The sequence below is a fragment of the Pelodiscus sinensis genome, chromosome 4 (assembly GCF_049634645.1).
Source record: "Pelodiscus sinensis isolate JC-2024 chromosome 4, ASM4963464v1, whole genome shotgun sequence".
Taxonomy (NCBI): domain Eukaryota; kingdom Metazoa; phylum Chordata; order Testudines; family Trionychidae; genus Pelodiscus; species Pelodiscus sinensis.
In genome coordinates, this window is record NC_134714.1 from 112901987 (window position 1) to 112919550 (window position 17564).

General features: G+C 40.0%; 1 protein-coding gene across 4 annotated transcripts in view; it reads right to left on the minus strand.

Annotated features, from left to right (window-relative positions):
• SERGEF (secretion regulating guanine nucleotide exchange factor) overlaps nt 1–17564 on the minus strand; it is a 266857-nt gene continuing 249293 nt past the window's right edge. For 3 of the 4 annotated variants that reach the window (XM_075928101.1, XM_075928093.1, XM_075928091.1), the window contains one exon: nt 1–384. In XM_075928101.1, coding sequence (XP_075784216.1) covers nt 218–384 — 167 coding nt within the window. In that variant the 3' untranslated portion in view covers nt 1–217. The remainder of the gene's footprint in view (nt 385–17564) is intronic. The other variant, XM_075928096.1, reaches the window with a different exon arrangement.

The following is a 17564-nucleotide window of genomic DNA, read 5'->3' on the forward strand; positions in this document are numbered from 1 at the left end:
AATTTCCAATAATATATTTATCTTTATTAAACAGATTTCTCAGCACATTAGCTCTTTTTTTTTTTAAAGTCTGGGTTAGAACAAAAGAAATTTTTACCCTTATTTTCTTCTGTACCATTAGGCTGGTATGCCAGTTTTAATTCTCTCACAACACTTCTGAAAAGCCCTATACACAGATGTCCAAATCCACATGGCTATGCTTTCCAGTGTGTAAGGTCTAACCTGGAGTCTGATATAGAACCATAGAGTGACCTGCCCCACACCCAATTAAGAATGGTTTTGCAGAACCAAGAGCTGTGATTGGTTTCGGGGCATAAACATTTTCTTCTGTGCCATCACCACACATCCCATGTTCATTCCATCCCCAGGAGAAACAGGAACCACCTAGAAGAGAAGGAATAAAAATTTCAGTGAGAATATTCGTCACAAACCAAGGTAAAAAACCAAAACTGTTTTCATTATTTTCTATTGTTATATACTTTTAAACTCATTCTTTCTATCCCAAACCAAGATTGAAGTGTTAATACAGTGCCTCAAATCACTTCACAGAAATCTTGGTCAGTAAATGGTTAGTGCAAAAGGAAAAACTCTTTTACTCTGAGCAGTGGTGCATGTTCCATCCATGATGTGCTTTTGTGTGCCAGAATGCTTTTTTGAGTTCGTGTGATCAAACAGAAACCCACAGTTGCAATGTAATTAGGTGCCTGTTGCAACTGGCTCTTTTGGATGTCATAGTCTGCTAATGGTATCAGGTATAATTCTAGTCAAAAGGAAAACACAAAACCAAAAAATGCAGTAAAGGTCACAGTCCTGAGATAATGTAATATCTTCCAAATTCAGGAAGAGACTATTCTTGATGTTGGCCAGATAACCCTTTTCCTTTGAGCTCCTAATCTACTCAAACTATGGAAAGCTGTTACTCTGAGTGTTACAATTTTCCTCCTCTTCCATAATTTTTTTTTAATTAAAATGTGAGCAAAGCCAGATCTTATTAATCACAAAATTACACTGTATTCTACAGATTGGTTTCCTGGTAACCTGTACATGAGATAACTAAGAAGAATCACTCATCTTCTGACACAGCACAGTAGCTCCCCAATGCTGCATGTATATCTTGAGCTCCACCACACGTGCATGGTCAGAGCCCATACATTTACATGCAGTACCTGCTGTGCTGCATGGGAATACTAAAAATATTAACAGATGTACAACACTGGGCCAGGATTAAATCTGTGGTGGGTTTGTTTTTTTTGTCTAATTCAGCCTCTCTTCAACACAGTTACATACTTCTATAAAACAGCGAGTAATTCAAACATCAATTCGGACATGCCGAGAGCTGCTTCTAGGCAAGGGTTACCCTTAGCAACACTGAAAACCAGACACCATTGGCTCATAGGGTAGATTAATCCTGTTTAGCATATTAAAAAAGATGACTAATAAAATAGCAAGGATACTAAACATCAGCTTCAACTGGTAGTTAATTATTATGTAATAACTGACACCTACTTAACTAGCCATGCAGTATTAAATCATAATTCTAAACCCAGAGCAGTGATGGGCAAGATGGGTTACACATAAAAACTGTTCCCCAGTAAAATGCCACCTATGTTTAGAACAGCACTTTTTTAAAGTGAGGAAAATTCAGAGACATTTTTTCATTTGTTGATCCCATTCAGTACCGAAACAGAAAGTAATCAACTACAGAGACAATGGCTGTTCCAATCAGGACTGGAAATCCTAAGAAAAAGGCTGGTCTCATTTCCCATTCTAGTTTTTCAGACTCAAGCAAAATGGATAGTTTGAATGAACCTCTGAATTGGTAGATGATTCTCTATATCTAACTCAACCTCTGAACCACCAAAGGTTACTTAAACATGTCTGTTCCTCAGCTATCCCAGCTGTGAAATGGAGATAATACCACCTGTCTGCCTTTGAAAAACACTCAAATCCTGGCTGGACCCTGCTACCTATCTTAAGTAATGAGTTTGGAATCCTGGGAAGTCTCACAACCAAGTTTTAGGGTTTTCTTCCTAGCTATGTTGTGGGGGAGGAAGGAGTCTTTTGTTGTAACATAAGGATTATAGTATGGAAAAGGTTGCAATCATCTTTCATGATTACTACCAATTCAAAGGAAATATGTAACAACTTTAATTAAAACAAGTATTTGCCACCTGAAAAATAATAATCTTCATTCCAGACATGTCGACCAGAGGATAACACATTTATGAATCGTGTTTTTTAAAAATTTAACCAATGAAAATCTATTAATTTTAAGACTCTACAGAGACAGTAACAAGTAGATTCATTTCACTTTGAATTTAAATCAACACACTCGTTCCTTTCTTGGCAGGTTCTTTGAAGGTATTATGGAAAGATGTAAGAAAAATGGTTTTTGAATTACCAGTTGTATCCTACCCTTCACCCACACCTCATCCCTAACTTCCCCCAATAAAAGATCTTTCTGATCTCACTGAATATTGGAGCATTTTCTGGGCATGTTAAATACCAGCATGGGTAACATTCTCAGCATACAAGTATGGCAGTACTTCTCACCCCTTCCCATATTTTAACCCCCTTTACCATTCTCAGATCACTTTTCTATCTAGCAAGAATCTATAGCCACGGAAGTAAAATACAAGGTGCTGGGAGGTCACGATCCCACAACAAGTGGTGATGCCCAGGTTGAGAACCCCTTAGTTATGGTATCTTGTCATTTTATAGTAAGATTTAAAAGCAGTTGGTTTATTGTTCATGAGGGGTATATACCCTATGTAAGATTGTACAGAAGAAATGTAAAATATATTTATAGCATTGCTTATCAGGACCATTTCTGTGAATGTCTTGAAAGCAGAATGGTCACTATTAAAAAGTCAGCATTTACTAATAATGAACAAATCACAGTATCTGAGATATAGGACCTTCCTTTTAGAGCTACAGTAGAAAAAACATTTAGTCACGTTAATAGGGAATAGAATTTTAGTAATTTTATATTTTTCTGTAATATCTACTCTTACCACATCCTTTTCTTTGTAGCTACGAGCTTTGTGGCATCAAAACATAAGGGATTAGTCCAACACACAAATGCAATCGGTTGATATGTTTCCATGGTGATTACTATTTTATTTGGTTGGAGCATTTTGATTCAGCTCTGTCAAAACCAAATGAGCTGAGACCAGCACATTCTGAGTCATCTGGAATAATTAAAGTGCTGGATGGAATTGCTACTACAGCAAATATTGAAAAAAATTGAAACAAGAATCAGAGCAGTACATGATTTACTTGGACTAGTAACAATGTCTAACTACATATCTTTAAAAAATGCCACAGAGCCTGGAAAACTGCAGATAAAAGCATCTCCCTAAAACTAAAGAATGCCTGATGACTTACCAGTTACAGTCTTTGTTTATATGAGCAAAGAAAGAGTGACTAAAAGGATTTTTCACACAACAGATTTCTGTACATTACTACAGTATGCCCCAAGTTTACAGAAGTGGATTCAAAAAAGACAATATAATCTGGTAAAAATAAAGTACTTGAGCAGATAAGCAGGGAGGCGCTAATCTGTGAATGACTGTAAAGGCAAAAAACAGAAACCTGTGTTTGATTTGATGGAGAAGGGAGAGCTACTAGTGGAATTCAAAGAACAGTGTCACACTGTCTAGTTCAAAACCTCAAGTGCCAATTTCAAGGCAGACTGCCCGAAAAGCAGGGCAGACCCCCCCAAACTGGTGGAACATTCTATAATTAGATTTCACCAATCCAGTAACAAATATGAACTCCTGGCATCACAGACATTCCCATTGGGCATCCAGGCAGGCTGAACTTAGTGATAAATGGTCACTTACACCAAAGATCACAAAATATTCAAGGTTGGTCCCAGTCCCAAAAGTCCAGTCTCTTAGCCTAGGTCAATTTGTACTTTACATTTCACACCAAAGACGTCCTTGTAGCCAAACCTGTAATAAATTAACTAAGGATGTGTCTAGACTACATGGCTCTGTTGACGGAACCATGTAGATGAGGCAGGACGACAAAGGGAAATGAAATAATCGTCACGTCATTTAAATCAAAATGGCCACTGTGCTGTGCCGATCAGCTGTTTGTCGGCACAGCGCAGCAGTCTAGACGGGGATCTGCCGACCCCAGAACCCTTTGTCGGCAGATCCTTTACTGGCCTTCTGTGAGCCATCTTGTGTGCAAGAGAAGCCTTTTGCATTCATTAATACTTCCTTTTCCTGTTTGTAAACCTCTGTAATCGTGTAACTCGCCAATGAAAACAGTATATAACTTTATACCACAAGCTATAAAGGTTATAAATGAGATCATTGCATGCAGCATCCTTACAAGCATTTTATAAAGTTTACACATTAAACACATTCTTATCAATTGAACATCTAATATTTATTTTGATAATGCTAGCATATAGGTAAGCAAGACTGGTTTCCAGCTATGCATATGTTAGCATTTTTGAGGCCTGGGGGCTTGGCATCTGCTTGCACCTTGTCTGCCAGTGTTACGAAGAGAGGGAATGGTGACCTGGCCAAAGTGACGGACCAGGAAGCTGATCTCAGCAGAAATTTTCAGAATGGATTTGAGGGAAGGAAACAATGTCAAGAAAGCCAAGGAAGAGGGGACTGCAGGAATCAAGAGAGGGGGTGATGAGAGCCTGTTCAAAGTCTTGGCTGGTGTGGATGTAATGAAAGGACTGTATCTCAGAAACATTCAGAACAAAAACATGGCAGGTTTTGGTCACAATCTAGAGAGAGATTGTGGAGACACATACAATGCCCAGGATTTGTGTTGGTATGACAAGGAATATGGTGGTGTTTTCTAAAGTGATGAAGAGGGCAGTGTGGAGGCAAGAAAAAGAGCTTTCGAAATATTAAGTTGCTAATGGAAAGACTTGTAGGCGAAATCAACAGAGTAGCAGGCCAAACTCCAGGCGTGGATGCAACGGAGACAATAGGTTTGGGACTCGTAGAAATACAAGTTGAAACAATGGGGTCTTCACTTAAAATTTAGGGCAACATAGTTACAGTGCTCACAGTTATGCCACTATAATGTCTGTAATGCAAACAAGGGATATGAGCTGATGAAGTCACCTAGGGTACGTCTAAACTACATGCCTCCGTTGACAGAGTATATAGATTAGACAGATCGGCAGAGGGAAATGAAGCCGCGATTAAAATAATCGCGGCTTCATTTAAATTTAAATGGCTGCCCCGCTCTGCCGATCAGCTGTTTGTCAGCAGATCGGGGCAGTCTGGACGCGCCGCGTCGACAAAGAAGCCTTTCTTGATCGGCACAGGTATGCCTCGTGAAACCAGGTTTACCTGTGCCGATCAAGAAAGGCTTCTTTGTCGACGCGGCGCGTCCAGACTGCCCCGATCTGCCGACAAACAGCTGATCGGCAGAGCGGGGCAGCCATTTAAATTTAAATGAAGCCGCGATTATTTTAATCGCAGCTTCATTTCCCTCTGCCGATCTGTCTAATCTACATGCCTCCGTCGACGGAGGCATGTAGTTTAGACGTACCCCTACAGAAAGGGCATTTGAAGGAGAAGAGTGGATGAAGGATCGAGTCTTGCTTTGATTCCCTTTTGTGGTATTTTTTCCCCTTCCCTTTTGATCACGCCTATTCCAAGGTGATCACTGATAAAATTCTGAAGCAACCACCACAGCTCAATGTGCTTTCAGGCATAAATCCAATTTTTATGAACATGACAACCAACAACAAGGCTGTGTGCCAGATCTCTCTGGGATGAAACACCATTACAAGTGATGTGTATTAATACAGCTACAAATTGTTTCTAACTGAATTTAAAACAAGCATTGCAACATATTCTCTTATAAAATGGAAAGGAGAAATTTGTTTGTTAGGTCCATGGGTTAAATGATGTAACCTTGTCACAAAGGCATTTTATTACGGCTGCTGCCCTTTTCCCCCTGTAAAGTGTAAATACTGAAATCCAAAATAAAACCAGGAGATTTAACAAAACAAATTCGGTGTAAACCCAGAGAAACTCTAGTTCATACTTCAGAGATCCACCAGTGTGACAAACCAGAATTTGTCTGTAAAATCCAAAATACTGTGAAATGCCAAATGGCAACCAAGTTTCCCCAATGCAAGTATACATCACTTAGGTCTAAAGCCCAATCTAAGTGCCATTGAATCGGTCTGCTTTAATCACATGCATACCACATGTAATTCAACAGATTATTCTAGGTAATCAGAAAATAATGCCTACAACCAACGTATGTATTAAACTTGGAGGGTTAACATAGTTACTTGCAGCACTGTGTAAGTATGCAAGCTGGTCAATTTATAAATTTGCCAAGGTGCCAGTTAGATTTTTAAAGATGAAGTCTAATAAACCAGATTTTCCAATATAGAGTCCAACAAGATAACCCCATTTTACTGCATTTGAGATGTGTTCACTAACTACTTTTAATGATGGGAGTGACTGTTCAGTTATTAGAGGAAATGAGTGTCATGTTTTGAACCTGAGGAACAAATTTAAAATGAATGATCTGTTATTGAAGAGAAAACACAAGGAAATTGATGCAAATTTTAACAAGTTAACATTCAATAAATGGACCCTGCACAGTGTATAGCTCTCACTCAAGACAATGCCATAAATAACATTAACAGAGGAAAAGGGAACAAGAAAAAGCTGAATTTAAAGATATTGCAGGCTACCAATGGAAGTAGATGATGATTAAACTAATTACATAATGCCACTTTTGTTAAGAATTATAAAACTGAATTTACACCCACACTTTCTAGTAAAGAGTTACCTTGCTTTCCTGCAAACCTCCTTGTTAATTGCTACTCAAAGAGTTCAGGACCATTATTCTCTTGAGGACTTTTATCAGACTGCACAAAGAGTATAATGATCTTTGAAGAGGGATAAAGTTGGTGCATTTCCTAATCTAAACCACAATATTTGAGGGAGGAAAAATATTCCTTTTATTGCCTAGAGTACACAGCTAAGATGTTGAAGACAAGCTGACTTGAAACCCAATTTCTATTCATAATCCATCATCACGTTAGTTGATGTGGACCAGTAGTTCCTCCCAGATACATATTGGGCATTCTTTTAGTGCAATGATTTTTCATCAGTGGGACTCAGCTGACTTCAGTGGACTGACTCACTCATGATTTATATTAGTGTGAGAGAAAAATAACAGTTGTTGACCATGACTTTTTATATGGCACTATGTCTAAAGCTTTCACCAACTACAGTTATCAGAAATTATGACAACTACATCTTCCTGGCAATCTTTCAGTTATTTGTAATAGTGTTATAGTGCCATGTTGGTCCCAGGATATTAGAGACACAACTTGGGTGAAGTACCTTTCCCAGCCTTGAAGAAGAACTCTATGTAGCTTGAAAGCTTAACTCTTTCACCAACAGAAGCTGATCCACTGAAAGCTGTTACCTCAACCACCTTCTACTTCTAAACTTTCATCTACTCACTGAAAAGTTTTATCAGACTTGTTATTACTTCTGAATGCTCTACATCGTGGCATCTTTAAAACACAGGGAGATTTAACTAAAACTTTAGGATTCTGCACTTGATAACAATGAAGTAGTGATGGTGCTTGCTTATTGAGAAACTGCTGATATTTTATCCAACATGAGAATCTTTTCCCTCAGATTGTTCTGTAGTTCACCTGATGCCTCTGCTACCCCATACTACACTAGGTTGTTGGGATCTTTCAAGGTGGTAGAGCGCCCTTTACTTTAACTTTGATTCATTGTCTAATCTTACAAGGCTAAACTGAACAATGTTCTACCTCATTTGATGATTCCACAGAGAGATGGACTATAAAGCTGTGAGCTCCCATCAGTCACACCTGGAGGTTATTTCCACCACCAGTGGTTTTCACCAGTGTGTCAAGCAGAGTCATATATTCTCTCATGAAGTCTAAATCACCATTTTTGTTTGTGGGATATTCATTTTGCCTTTCTTTCATAATGCTCACAAGTGCTAAAGAAAACTGCTTTTTATTTCAAGGCTCTTCATATAGGGAAGCAGGATGGGGCAAGCTAATGATAATAAAAATACTTAATTGTTGAGGAATTATGTTCTTCTGTTGATCAAATACTCTACACATTTCATTTTAAAATGGAGAGTGTGAGCAACAGTTTCACAATCTTAGCTCTCTCTGTTGTGGATTAGGGCTGTCCCTCCATATGTGTATAGTGCAATGCACAATAAGGCCTTAAATCTTGGTCAGGGACTCTGGACACTTCCATTAAATAAATAATCTGTAACTTTCACTATATATGTCACAAATGGAGAGAGAAAACACAGTATTATGCCTACAATTATGTGTGTGTGTGTGTGCACAACAGTGTTTGGGGGTTGTGCAAAAAGGGTAAGCGTAGAAAAATAATTAGAAATAAATTTAATTCAGAAAACTTGTTCATTATAGCAAATGTTCATCCAGTGCAGCCAGGGTGAGAAATGGAAGCAAGGAGGACATGGTGTATCTCTAAGCCCTGAGATCACCCTCATCATCATTGTAGGACCTGAGCACTGCACCTGAAATCTGTGTGTCCACTTTGAAAGGTGAAAAAAGGCAGCAAGTGGGAAGAAAGGGTCATCCAATGTAGAATCACAGAACTACACATATAGTATTGCATGGGAAGTAACAAAAATCTGAGAATAGGGTGGAATAAAAGGCATGGCTCTGTATACCGTTCATAAAAAGGAGTCCTAAATGCAGCTATGGATAGAGAGAGGAATAGTATCTGGGAGAACAGGGACACAGTGGTGGATACCAGAAAGCAAACAGATGAAGACAACAGTGTCTGAAAATAAGTTCTCTGTTGCATATAACCACATATTATACTCTCCACAAGCATTATCACTTGCTAATAACTGGCAACAGAGACTTTTTACCATTCTCACAGGACACTCCCAAACCAACAGGAGCATGGCCACTGCATACTTAGAGAATGCTTAATGCATGAAACATCCTTAATTTAGGTTGATGGTTTGGTATGGTTTATATAGGGTTATTTTTATTTCTTATTAATGTATTTACATTGTAGAAACGATCACGAAGATTGAAAGAAAGCCCACAGAACTGAACTGTTTTTCAATCCATAGCTCTGTATATTCCCAGGCACTTTCAAAACCAGATATACATTAAGATCCCCTAAAATAACATTTTCCTAATGGAAGCTGCATATTACCTTAATGTCATAGTTAGAATGGGAGCTTTATATGATCTTATAGGTGATGCTGATGGTTCATGGTTTAGATTTGCTTTTTTTTTTAAAGCAAACGTAAACAGACCTTGCTAAGGCTAGACGGAACTGAAAAGGTGCTGTGTAAGCTTCCCTCCTGGTATCTCTGAAAGTACATTTTAATTCACCCCTAGCTAGAACAGATGAGTCAATGCAGAGACTGACATAAGCCCAAGACTTTGTGCAGAGAAAGCACCGATTTGCTGAACTGACATAATATGGGGGTTATATTACACATGAAACAACAGCTGCAGTGTAGAGAGGATTACTCATTAAAAAGTGCTTCTTTCCCACATCTGCAAGAGGAGGAGGAATCTTTAAATTATGCTCTGTGAAATAGAAGGCAAAATGTAACCGAGAAATTATCTACTGGACAGAGTCATCTCAAGATTCTCAACATGACTCAGAAATGAAGATCCATTGAGATATCTGACCTAGCAAAAAGTGACACTCTTAACATGAATTAAAAGTTACATTCCAGCCCCAAACCCAACAAGTCCTCTTAAAAATGTTAAACATGCCAGCTTTCCATTTTGTTTGATTGGTGCAATATATGGAAATAATAGAATCTTTTCACTAAGAAACATTGTCTTGGCTCAGTCATTCTTACTTACACTTAGTGGGACGGTACTTATATAATCCCACTGCAATCAACAGGACTGCTTGCAAAGTAAGATGCTGTTCCATGTGAGTAACGTTACTGGAAGCTAGCTCTTTCACAAAAGACATAGAACACCTTTCAGTAAGATCCTATGAGGGAGTCCTCTCACTGTGCTCCCACAAGAGTGACATGGGCAAGCAAGCTGTAGAAGGGCATCCACATAGAACACAGGTCAGAGGATATTAATTCTTCATTGCCCCACACTTTGTGTGCAATCATTTGCACCACAGCAATAAAGTACTGTCAAATCAAAATGAACTGGGTGCAGGCAATGGAGAATTTTTACATAATTAGAATTCAGGACACTGTATCCAGATTCTGAAGGGGCACCTTGAATTTGATGCCATCTACTGTGGACAATCAGGTAAGGCAGGGCTACTCAACTCTGGAAGCCCCGGGGGCTGCAATGATACTCACAGCATATGCAGATGGCCGCAACTTAAGTGAGGTTGAATATACAGGCAAATATATGCAAATAGCTTCTTTCACACTGAGGGGCATGAATACAATTCTCACAATGCTCCGGCACTCCCAGTACCTCCTCCCTGGGGGCTAGAAAAAGCTGACACCCTGTACCAATCTGTTCCAGCCAGCCCGTCCGCTTGCATCTCTTAAATGCTAACCCCACCTGGGAGTCGCCTAGCCATTGTGGAGCATGTTCCCAGTGGAGGCCATGTTCAACGGATCCCACCCGCAGGCTGTGTATTGAGCCCTGTGTAAACCCCCCAAACTGCATCATGGGCCGCAAACAAATGGGCTCGCAGGCCACATGTTGAGTAGCCCTGAGGTAAGGCATCAGATACCAAGGTGATACGTGCACCATAAATAGCCAGACAATCTTTCAAACCGCATTATCATTACCTGTTGAGTACAGACAGTGTATACTTGGCATTACCCACAGCATATATTACAAGTGTAGTCATTGCTACTGCAACTGTGTTTCTTTTCTGCTTCATTGGTCAAGATCCATAAACAAAGTTTCATATGAACTTTCATGATTTCTCTTCTCCTGAATGAAAGTCCAGAGAAGGGATGGTTTGGCAAGGAACAACTGTTTTAACAGTATTTTTTTTGTATTGTACATTGGTCTATTTATGAATGTGCAGTTATTATTTTTAGGTACTGACAATGTGCCCAGTTCTGTACAAGACCGTATCAACCTCTGACAGTTAACAATAAAACTACTTTCAGTAAAACAGTAAATAAAGTTATTTATACAGTCACAACCAGATAAAAATTCTCCTGGCCAGTACTGTGTTGCTTCCCCTGAAGGATGATTTGAATAACAATGAGTCATTGTGTTTTTTTAAAAAAAGAAAAATATTCTTTTCTAATGAAGAGCATATAAAATCCTAGGTAACTCTTGTTTCTTTTTCTGAGATGATGAAATTTTGCATCTTAAATCTACATGAAAAATATTTATAGGATAGCTTTGGATTTTACATGGATTCCATTTGTTCTTTTCTTCTTTTACATTATCAGATGCAAGGTTGCATTATGGTGAATCTGTAGCTGAGTTTTGGGATGCCTGTAAGAACGGGAGATATGATTGCATGTGACTGTTGAGTGATGTCTGAAACAATTGCTCACTGATATTAAATAAATGAGGGATTGTTGCAATGCCTCACAAGTAACCTGAGGTGAACTCCAGCGGTCACTTGATGAAGCGATGGAAATCCAAAGTCAAGAACTAAGTAGGGAAATGCTGGGTGAGCTTCCACATTTCCCATTGATACCGATATGATTTTCACACAGCCAGCATTTCAGATGAAGGCTGCCTCACAACAGTTAAAAAATAGCTGCAGTTCAACGCCAAGCTAGTTAGGGACTCTAAATCCCAGGGTATGTCTACTCTGCATAATAAGCCAGGCCTCAGACTTGTAATGTCTCATTCAAAAATGTTTATTGTCATCTATTTGTAAATGTCATCTTCTTCTTTCCAGACACCAGGTCTGACACTCTAGGTTGAAGAGAACTGATTTTTAAGCAGCCTTTTGTTCTAAAAGTGATAGGAGCTGCAGTATTGACTCCATCCAAAGTTTCACCAAATACTGTAGCCATCTAAGATTTAGCATAAGACCTGTCTATGCTAGATATAGACTCAGCTTCGCAACTGCAGAAAAAGGCTGCCTTGGCCAAGTGACCTTATGTGACACTGGGCAAGCCACTTAAAATTCTCAGTCTTAAAAATAGGGATAATAACACTTTCCTATCTCACAGGAGGGAGCAAGCCAGCCAACAGAGGGTGCAAAGGGGAAAACTGCCCTGGGAACTGGAATTCAGAAAGGCCTGGGGCTCCCGGTCACCACTACAGGAGAATCAGTGGTGGCAGGAGTTTCAGGCCCTTTAAATCGTTGCTAGAGCCCTGGTAGCGCTGAAGGGCTGGCAAGGAGAAGGCTAGTCCAAGCTCTGCCCCCTTCCACCGATCGCCCCGCCCCTTCCTGGCAAGGCTGTGAGTGCCCCCAGGAATGAGAGTAGGATAAATGTATTAATACTCAGATATTATAGTGATAGGGCAATATAAGCACCCATACAGTTAGTAAAAAGCAAACAACATATGAAATATCACCACTGGTCCACAGTAACAATGCTGCTGCCTAAGACCAGCACTCCAGTGCCTATCGTAGATCATGTTTTCATCAATCGATAAGCATCAAGTACAAAAAGGAAAACAAGAGAAAGAGAAAGAATGCTTTGGATAGAACTGCATGGAATATTAGCAACAACAAAAAATGGAAGCATTTAAAACTTCCCAGATTTAGGAGCCAAAAGTTAGGCCAACTCCATTAAGAAGATTGTTTAACAGGACCACCTCTAGTGAACCTAAACTGGTGTAGGGGATAGCAGCCAAGTCATGTCAAGTTTTCGGCTTCACTATGAAGCTAGGTGAAACGTGGTGCTCTTAACAGAGAATGACTCTGAGAATCCAAAGTGAAACTGTGGTAGTGCAAAACCATGAGGATGGATTTATACACAGAAAAATACATCTGAGACCACAACAAATCCTTGTAAAGCAAAAACCCACCACTGTCTGCACAAGTCTTAGTCTTTACTATGTAGCTTCAGTGACTACCTGGCTTCTCTGACTGGAAGAGAGTTTTCAATCAGGAACTATTGTGATGGAGAATCCAAAATGTCCTTTTTCTTCCTGTTTTCTGTAGGCTTTAAAATGATTAGTGACTTTAGCCATATTGTCCAGACAAGCAGATGATGCTAAGCAGTGCACCACGCATGGCTTGCAAAGGAGAAGCCCAGTGTCTTTCTTCTTTCCTAAAAAATTTACAGACAGGCAGATCTGAATTACTCATGTGCATAAAAAAAGTCCCTACCAATATTTTTAGATGTAGTTCTAAAGTGATAACAAATATTTTAATAGTGTTAGGGAAATTAAAGTAATTAATACGTAGTCAGAAACATTTATATAACAGACAATAAAAGGGCATTTTAAATTAGATGCTAGGAAAAGCTCTCTCACTAGAAGGAGTAGTTAAACTTGGCAATAGACGTGCAAGGGAGGTGCTGAACCAGTTTACTCTCTCAAGAAGAGACCTGGCCAGAATTTTTCCAGATACTCCACCTCTTGCACAGTTCCTATTCAGCTTCCACCAATATAGTTTAAAGGCAGAATCTGGTCCCAAAGTCCCTATTAAATGGTTTGGGGTCCTTCCGTAGGAGATTTACATGAGATTATTACTACATTCTGTTTTCTATGTTCATCAAAGGAATGTACCATCACTTATCCCACTCTACCTGCCTCAACTCCCCTAGTAACGAGTGCCACTTGCAGAAATGCTGACAGATTTACTGACTAATTGAGGTGAAATGCAGAGTGAGCCATCAATAAGGATTTGGGAAACCATGCACAGTTGGTGATCCATGTATTTCTGGATCTCAGGTGCTATTCCAATTGATGCAATCACCAATGGGAAAACAAATCTCTTTATAAGAGATGGTGATATTCTATTGTGATGATGTCCCTCAGTTTATGCCAATTTAGTGAGCACCACAAACTTAAATCATAGGACAGAAGCAGCTCCCTAATCAGTGGGAACACATGACGTTAGCCTCTGTAAGGGTATGTCTACACTACCCTCCTAATTCGAAATAGGAGGGTAATGTAGGCATACCGCAATTGCAAATGAAGCCCGGGATTTGAATTTCCCGGGCTTCATTTGCATAAAGCCGTCCAGCGCCATTTTTAAATGCCGGCAGTTCGAACCCCGTGCCGCGCGGCTACACGCGGCACGGAGTAGCTAGTTCGGATTAGGCTTCCTAATCTGAACTAGCTGTACTCCTCGTGGAATGAGGAGTACAGCTAGTTCGGATTAGGAAGCCTAATCCGAACTAGCTACTCCATGCCGCGTGTAGCCACGCGGCACGGGGTTCGAACTGCCGGCATTTAAAAATGGCGTCGGCCGGCTTTATGCAAATGAAGCCCGGGAAATTCAAATCCCGGGCTTCATTTGCAATTGCGGTATGACTACATTACCCTCCTATTTTGAATTAGGAGGGTAGTGTAGACATACCCTAAGAGTGCCATCACTGCAGACTGAAAGCAAAAATAGAGACACCACCTTCATTGAATGTAGCTGTGACTTTTGGTGAAAGATTTTCTTCAGCTGCTGATTCTCCTGGACTTTCACCGAGTAATCACAATCCAAAATGTTCATTTGGCCAGCATCCATACATCAGACACAGGGACCTCAGACTGGGGAGTCTATCTGGCCTTTGCTCTGAGACAGGAGAGAATGTAGATTGGGCAGAAGGACTACAGGACTCAGAGTCAGGTTCAGAATGTCAGCATGGCAGACGTAAGAACCCAGATTGAGTCCACAAATAGAAACTTCTCACTGTTCTACTTAATCTTCCATAGAATCTCAGGGAGGAAAGCAATTGGCTAGAATACATATAGAAATACCTGGCAAACCCCCTCACCACCACCCAAAGATAAACATATCTGCCTGAGATCCTAGACTCTTCCCATCAAATATTTTTCATAATTAAAAACAATTTGCAGCTTTGTTTATCAAATCAATTAGTGTCAGAATAAGTGAGGTAAATAGGATGAAATTCAATAAGGACAAGTGTCACCAGGTCCAGCAAGTCACCAGGTCCTGATGAAATGTATCCCAGGATACTCAAGGAGCTGATAGAGGAGGTATCTGAGCCTTTAGCTATGATTTTTGAAAAATCATGGCAGACAGGGGAGATTCCAGAAGACTGGAAAAGGGCAAATATTGTGCCCATCTATAAAAAGGGGAATAAGAACAACCCAGGAAACTACAGACCGGTCAGTTTAACGTCTGTCCCAAGGAAGATAATGGAGCAGGTAATTAAGGAAATCGTATGCAAACACTTGGAAGGTAATAAAGTGATAGGGAATAGCCAGCATGGGTTTGTGAAGAACAAGTCATGCCAAACTAATCTGATAGCTTTCTTTGATAGGATAACGAGCCTTGTGGATAAGGGAGAAGCGGTGGATGTCATATACCTAGACTTTAGTAAGGCATTTGATACGGTCTCGCATGATATTCTTATTGATAAACTAGGCAAATATAACTTAGATAGGGCCACGATAAGGTGGGTGCATAATTGGCTGGATATCCGTAGTCAGAGAGTTGTTGTTAACGGTTCTAAATCCTGCTGGAAAGGGATAACAAGTGGAGTTCCGCAAGGGTCTGTTTTGGGACCCGTACTGTTCAATATCTTCATCAATGATGTAGATATTGGGATAGAGAGTACGCTTATTAAGTTTGCAGATGATACCAAACTGGGTGGGGTTGCAACTTCTTTGGAGGATAGGGACATAATTCAAAATGACCTTAGCAAGTTAGAGAAATGGTCAGAGGTAAACAGGATGAGGTTTAATAAAGAGAAATGCAAAGTGCTCCACTTAGGAAGGAATAATCAGTTCCATACATACAAGATGGGAAGTGACTGTCTAGGAAGGAGCATGGCGGAAAGGGATCTAGGGGACATAGTGGACCATAAGTTGAATATGAGTCAACAGTGTGATGCTGTTGCAAAAAAAGCAAATATGATTCTAGGTTGTATCAACAGGTGTGTTGTAAGCAAAACTCGTGAAGTCATTCTGCCGCTCTACTCTGCACTAGTTAGGCCTCAGCTGGAGTACTGTGTCCAGTTCTGGGCGCCACATTTCAAGAAAGATGTGGAGAAATTGGAAAGGGTACAGAGAAGAGCGACAAGAATGATTAAAGGTTTAGAGAACATGACCTATGAAGCTAGGCTTCATGAACTGGGCTTGTTTAGTTTGGAAAAAAGAAGATTAAGGGGGGACATGATAGCAGTTTTCAAATATCTAAAAGGGTGTCACAAGGAGGAAGGAGAAAATTTGTTCCTCTTGGTTTCTGAGGACAGGACAAGGAGTAATGGGCTTAAAGTGCAGCAGGGGAGGTTTAGATTGGACATTAGGAAAAAATTCCTAACTGTCAGGGTGGTCAAATATTGGAATAAATTGCCAAGGGAGGTGGTGGAATCTCCCTCTCTGGAGATATTTAAGAACAGGTTAGATAGACATCTGTCAGGGATGGTGTAGACGGAGCTTGGTCCTGCCTTGAGGGCGGGGGGCTGGACTCGATGACCTCTTGAGGTCCCTTCCAGTCCTATTATTCTATGATTCTAAGTGCAAAGTTTTCCACTTAGGAAGGAACAATCAGTTTGCACACTTACAGAATGGGAAATCATTGCCTAGGAAAGAGTATTACAGAAAGGGATCTGGGGGTGATAGAGGACCATAAGCTAACTATGAGTCAACAGTGTCACTCTGCTGCATAAAAAGCAAACATAATTCAGGGATTCATTAACAGGAGTGTTGTAAGCACCACACGAGAAGAAATTATTCTGTTATACTCTGTGTTGATTAGACCTCAGCTGGAGTACTGTGTCCAGTTCTGGGTGCCACATTTCAGGAAAGATGTGGAGAAATTGGAAAAGGTCCATAGAAGAGCAACAAATAATATTCAAGGACTAGAAAACATGACCTAGATGAAAAATTGAAAGAACTGATATTGTTTAATCTGCAAACGAGAAGAGGGGAAATAACAGCTTTCAAGAATCTAAAAGGCTGTTACAAGGAAGATGGAGAAAAAGTATTCTTAACCTCTGATGATAGGATAAGAAGCAATGGGCTTAAGTTGCAGCGAGCGAAGTTTAGGTTGGACCTTAGGAAAAACTTCCTGTCAGGGTGGTTAAACACTGGAATAAATTGCCTCAGGAGATTGTGGAATCTCTGTCATTGGGGATTTTTAAGAGCAAGTTAGACAGACACCTGCCTAGATAGTGCTTGGTCCTGCCATGAGTGCAGGGGACTGAACATGATGACTGAGGAACCTTCCAGTTCTATGATTCCATAAAGGCTGTTTGCTCTCTCCCCTTGGACACAAGGAGTAGGTAGGGAGTATGAAGTCTCCGCCCAAGGATTTCTTGATACATTATTCATGATCCTCTAAAGGATAAATATTTTCCTCTTTCTTTCATTCCAATTTTGTGTTGACAATATCGCCATAAAATTGCAACAGAAATTAAAATAAATGAGGGTATAGCTGAATACAAACATGCAGTTAATGGGGGAAAGAGAAGCAAATGAATAAAACATTTCTCATCATTTTTTGAATCTTGAT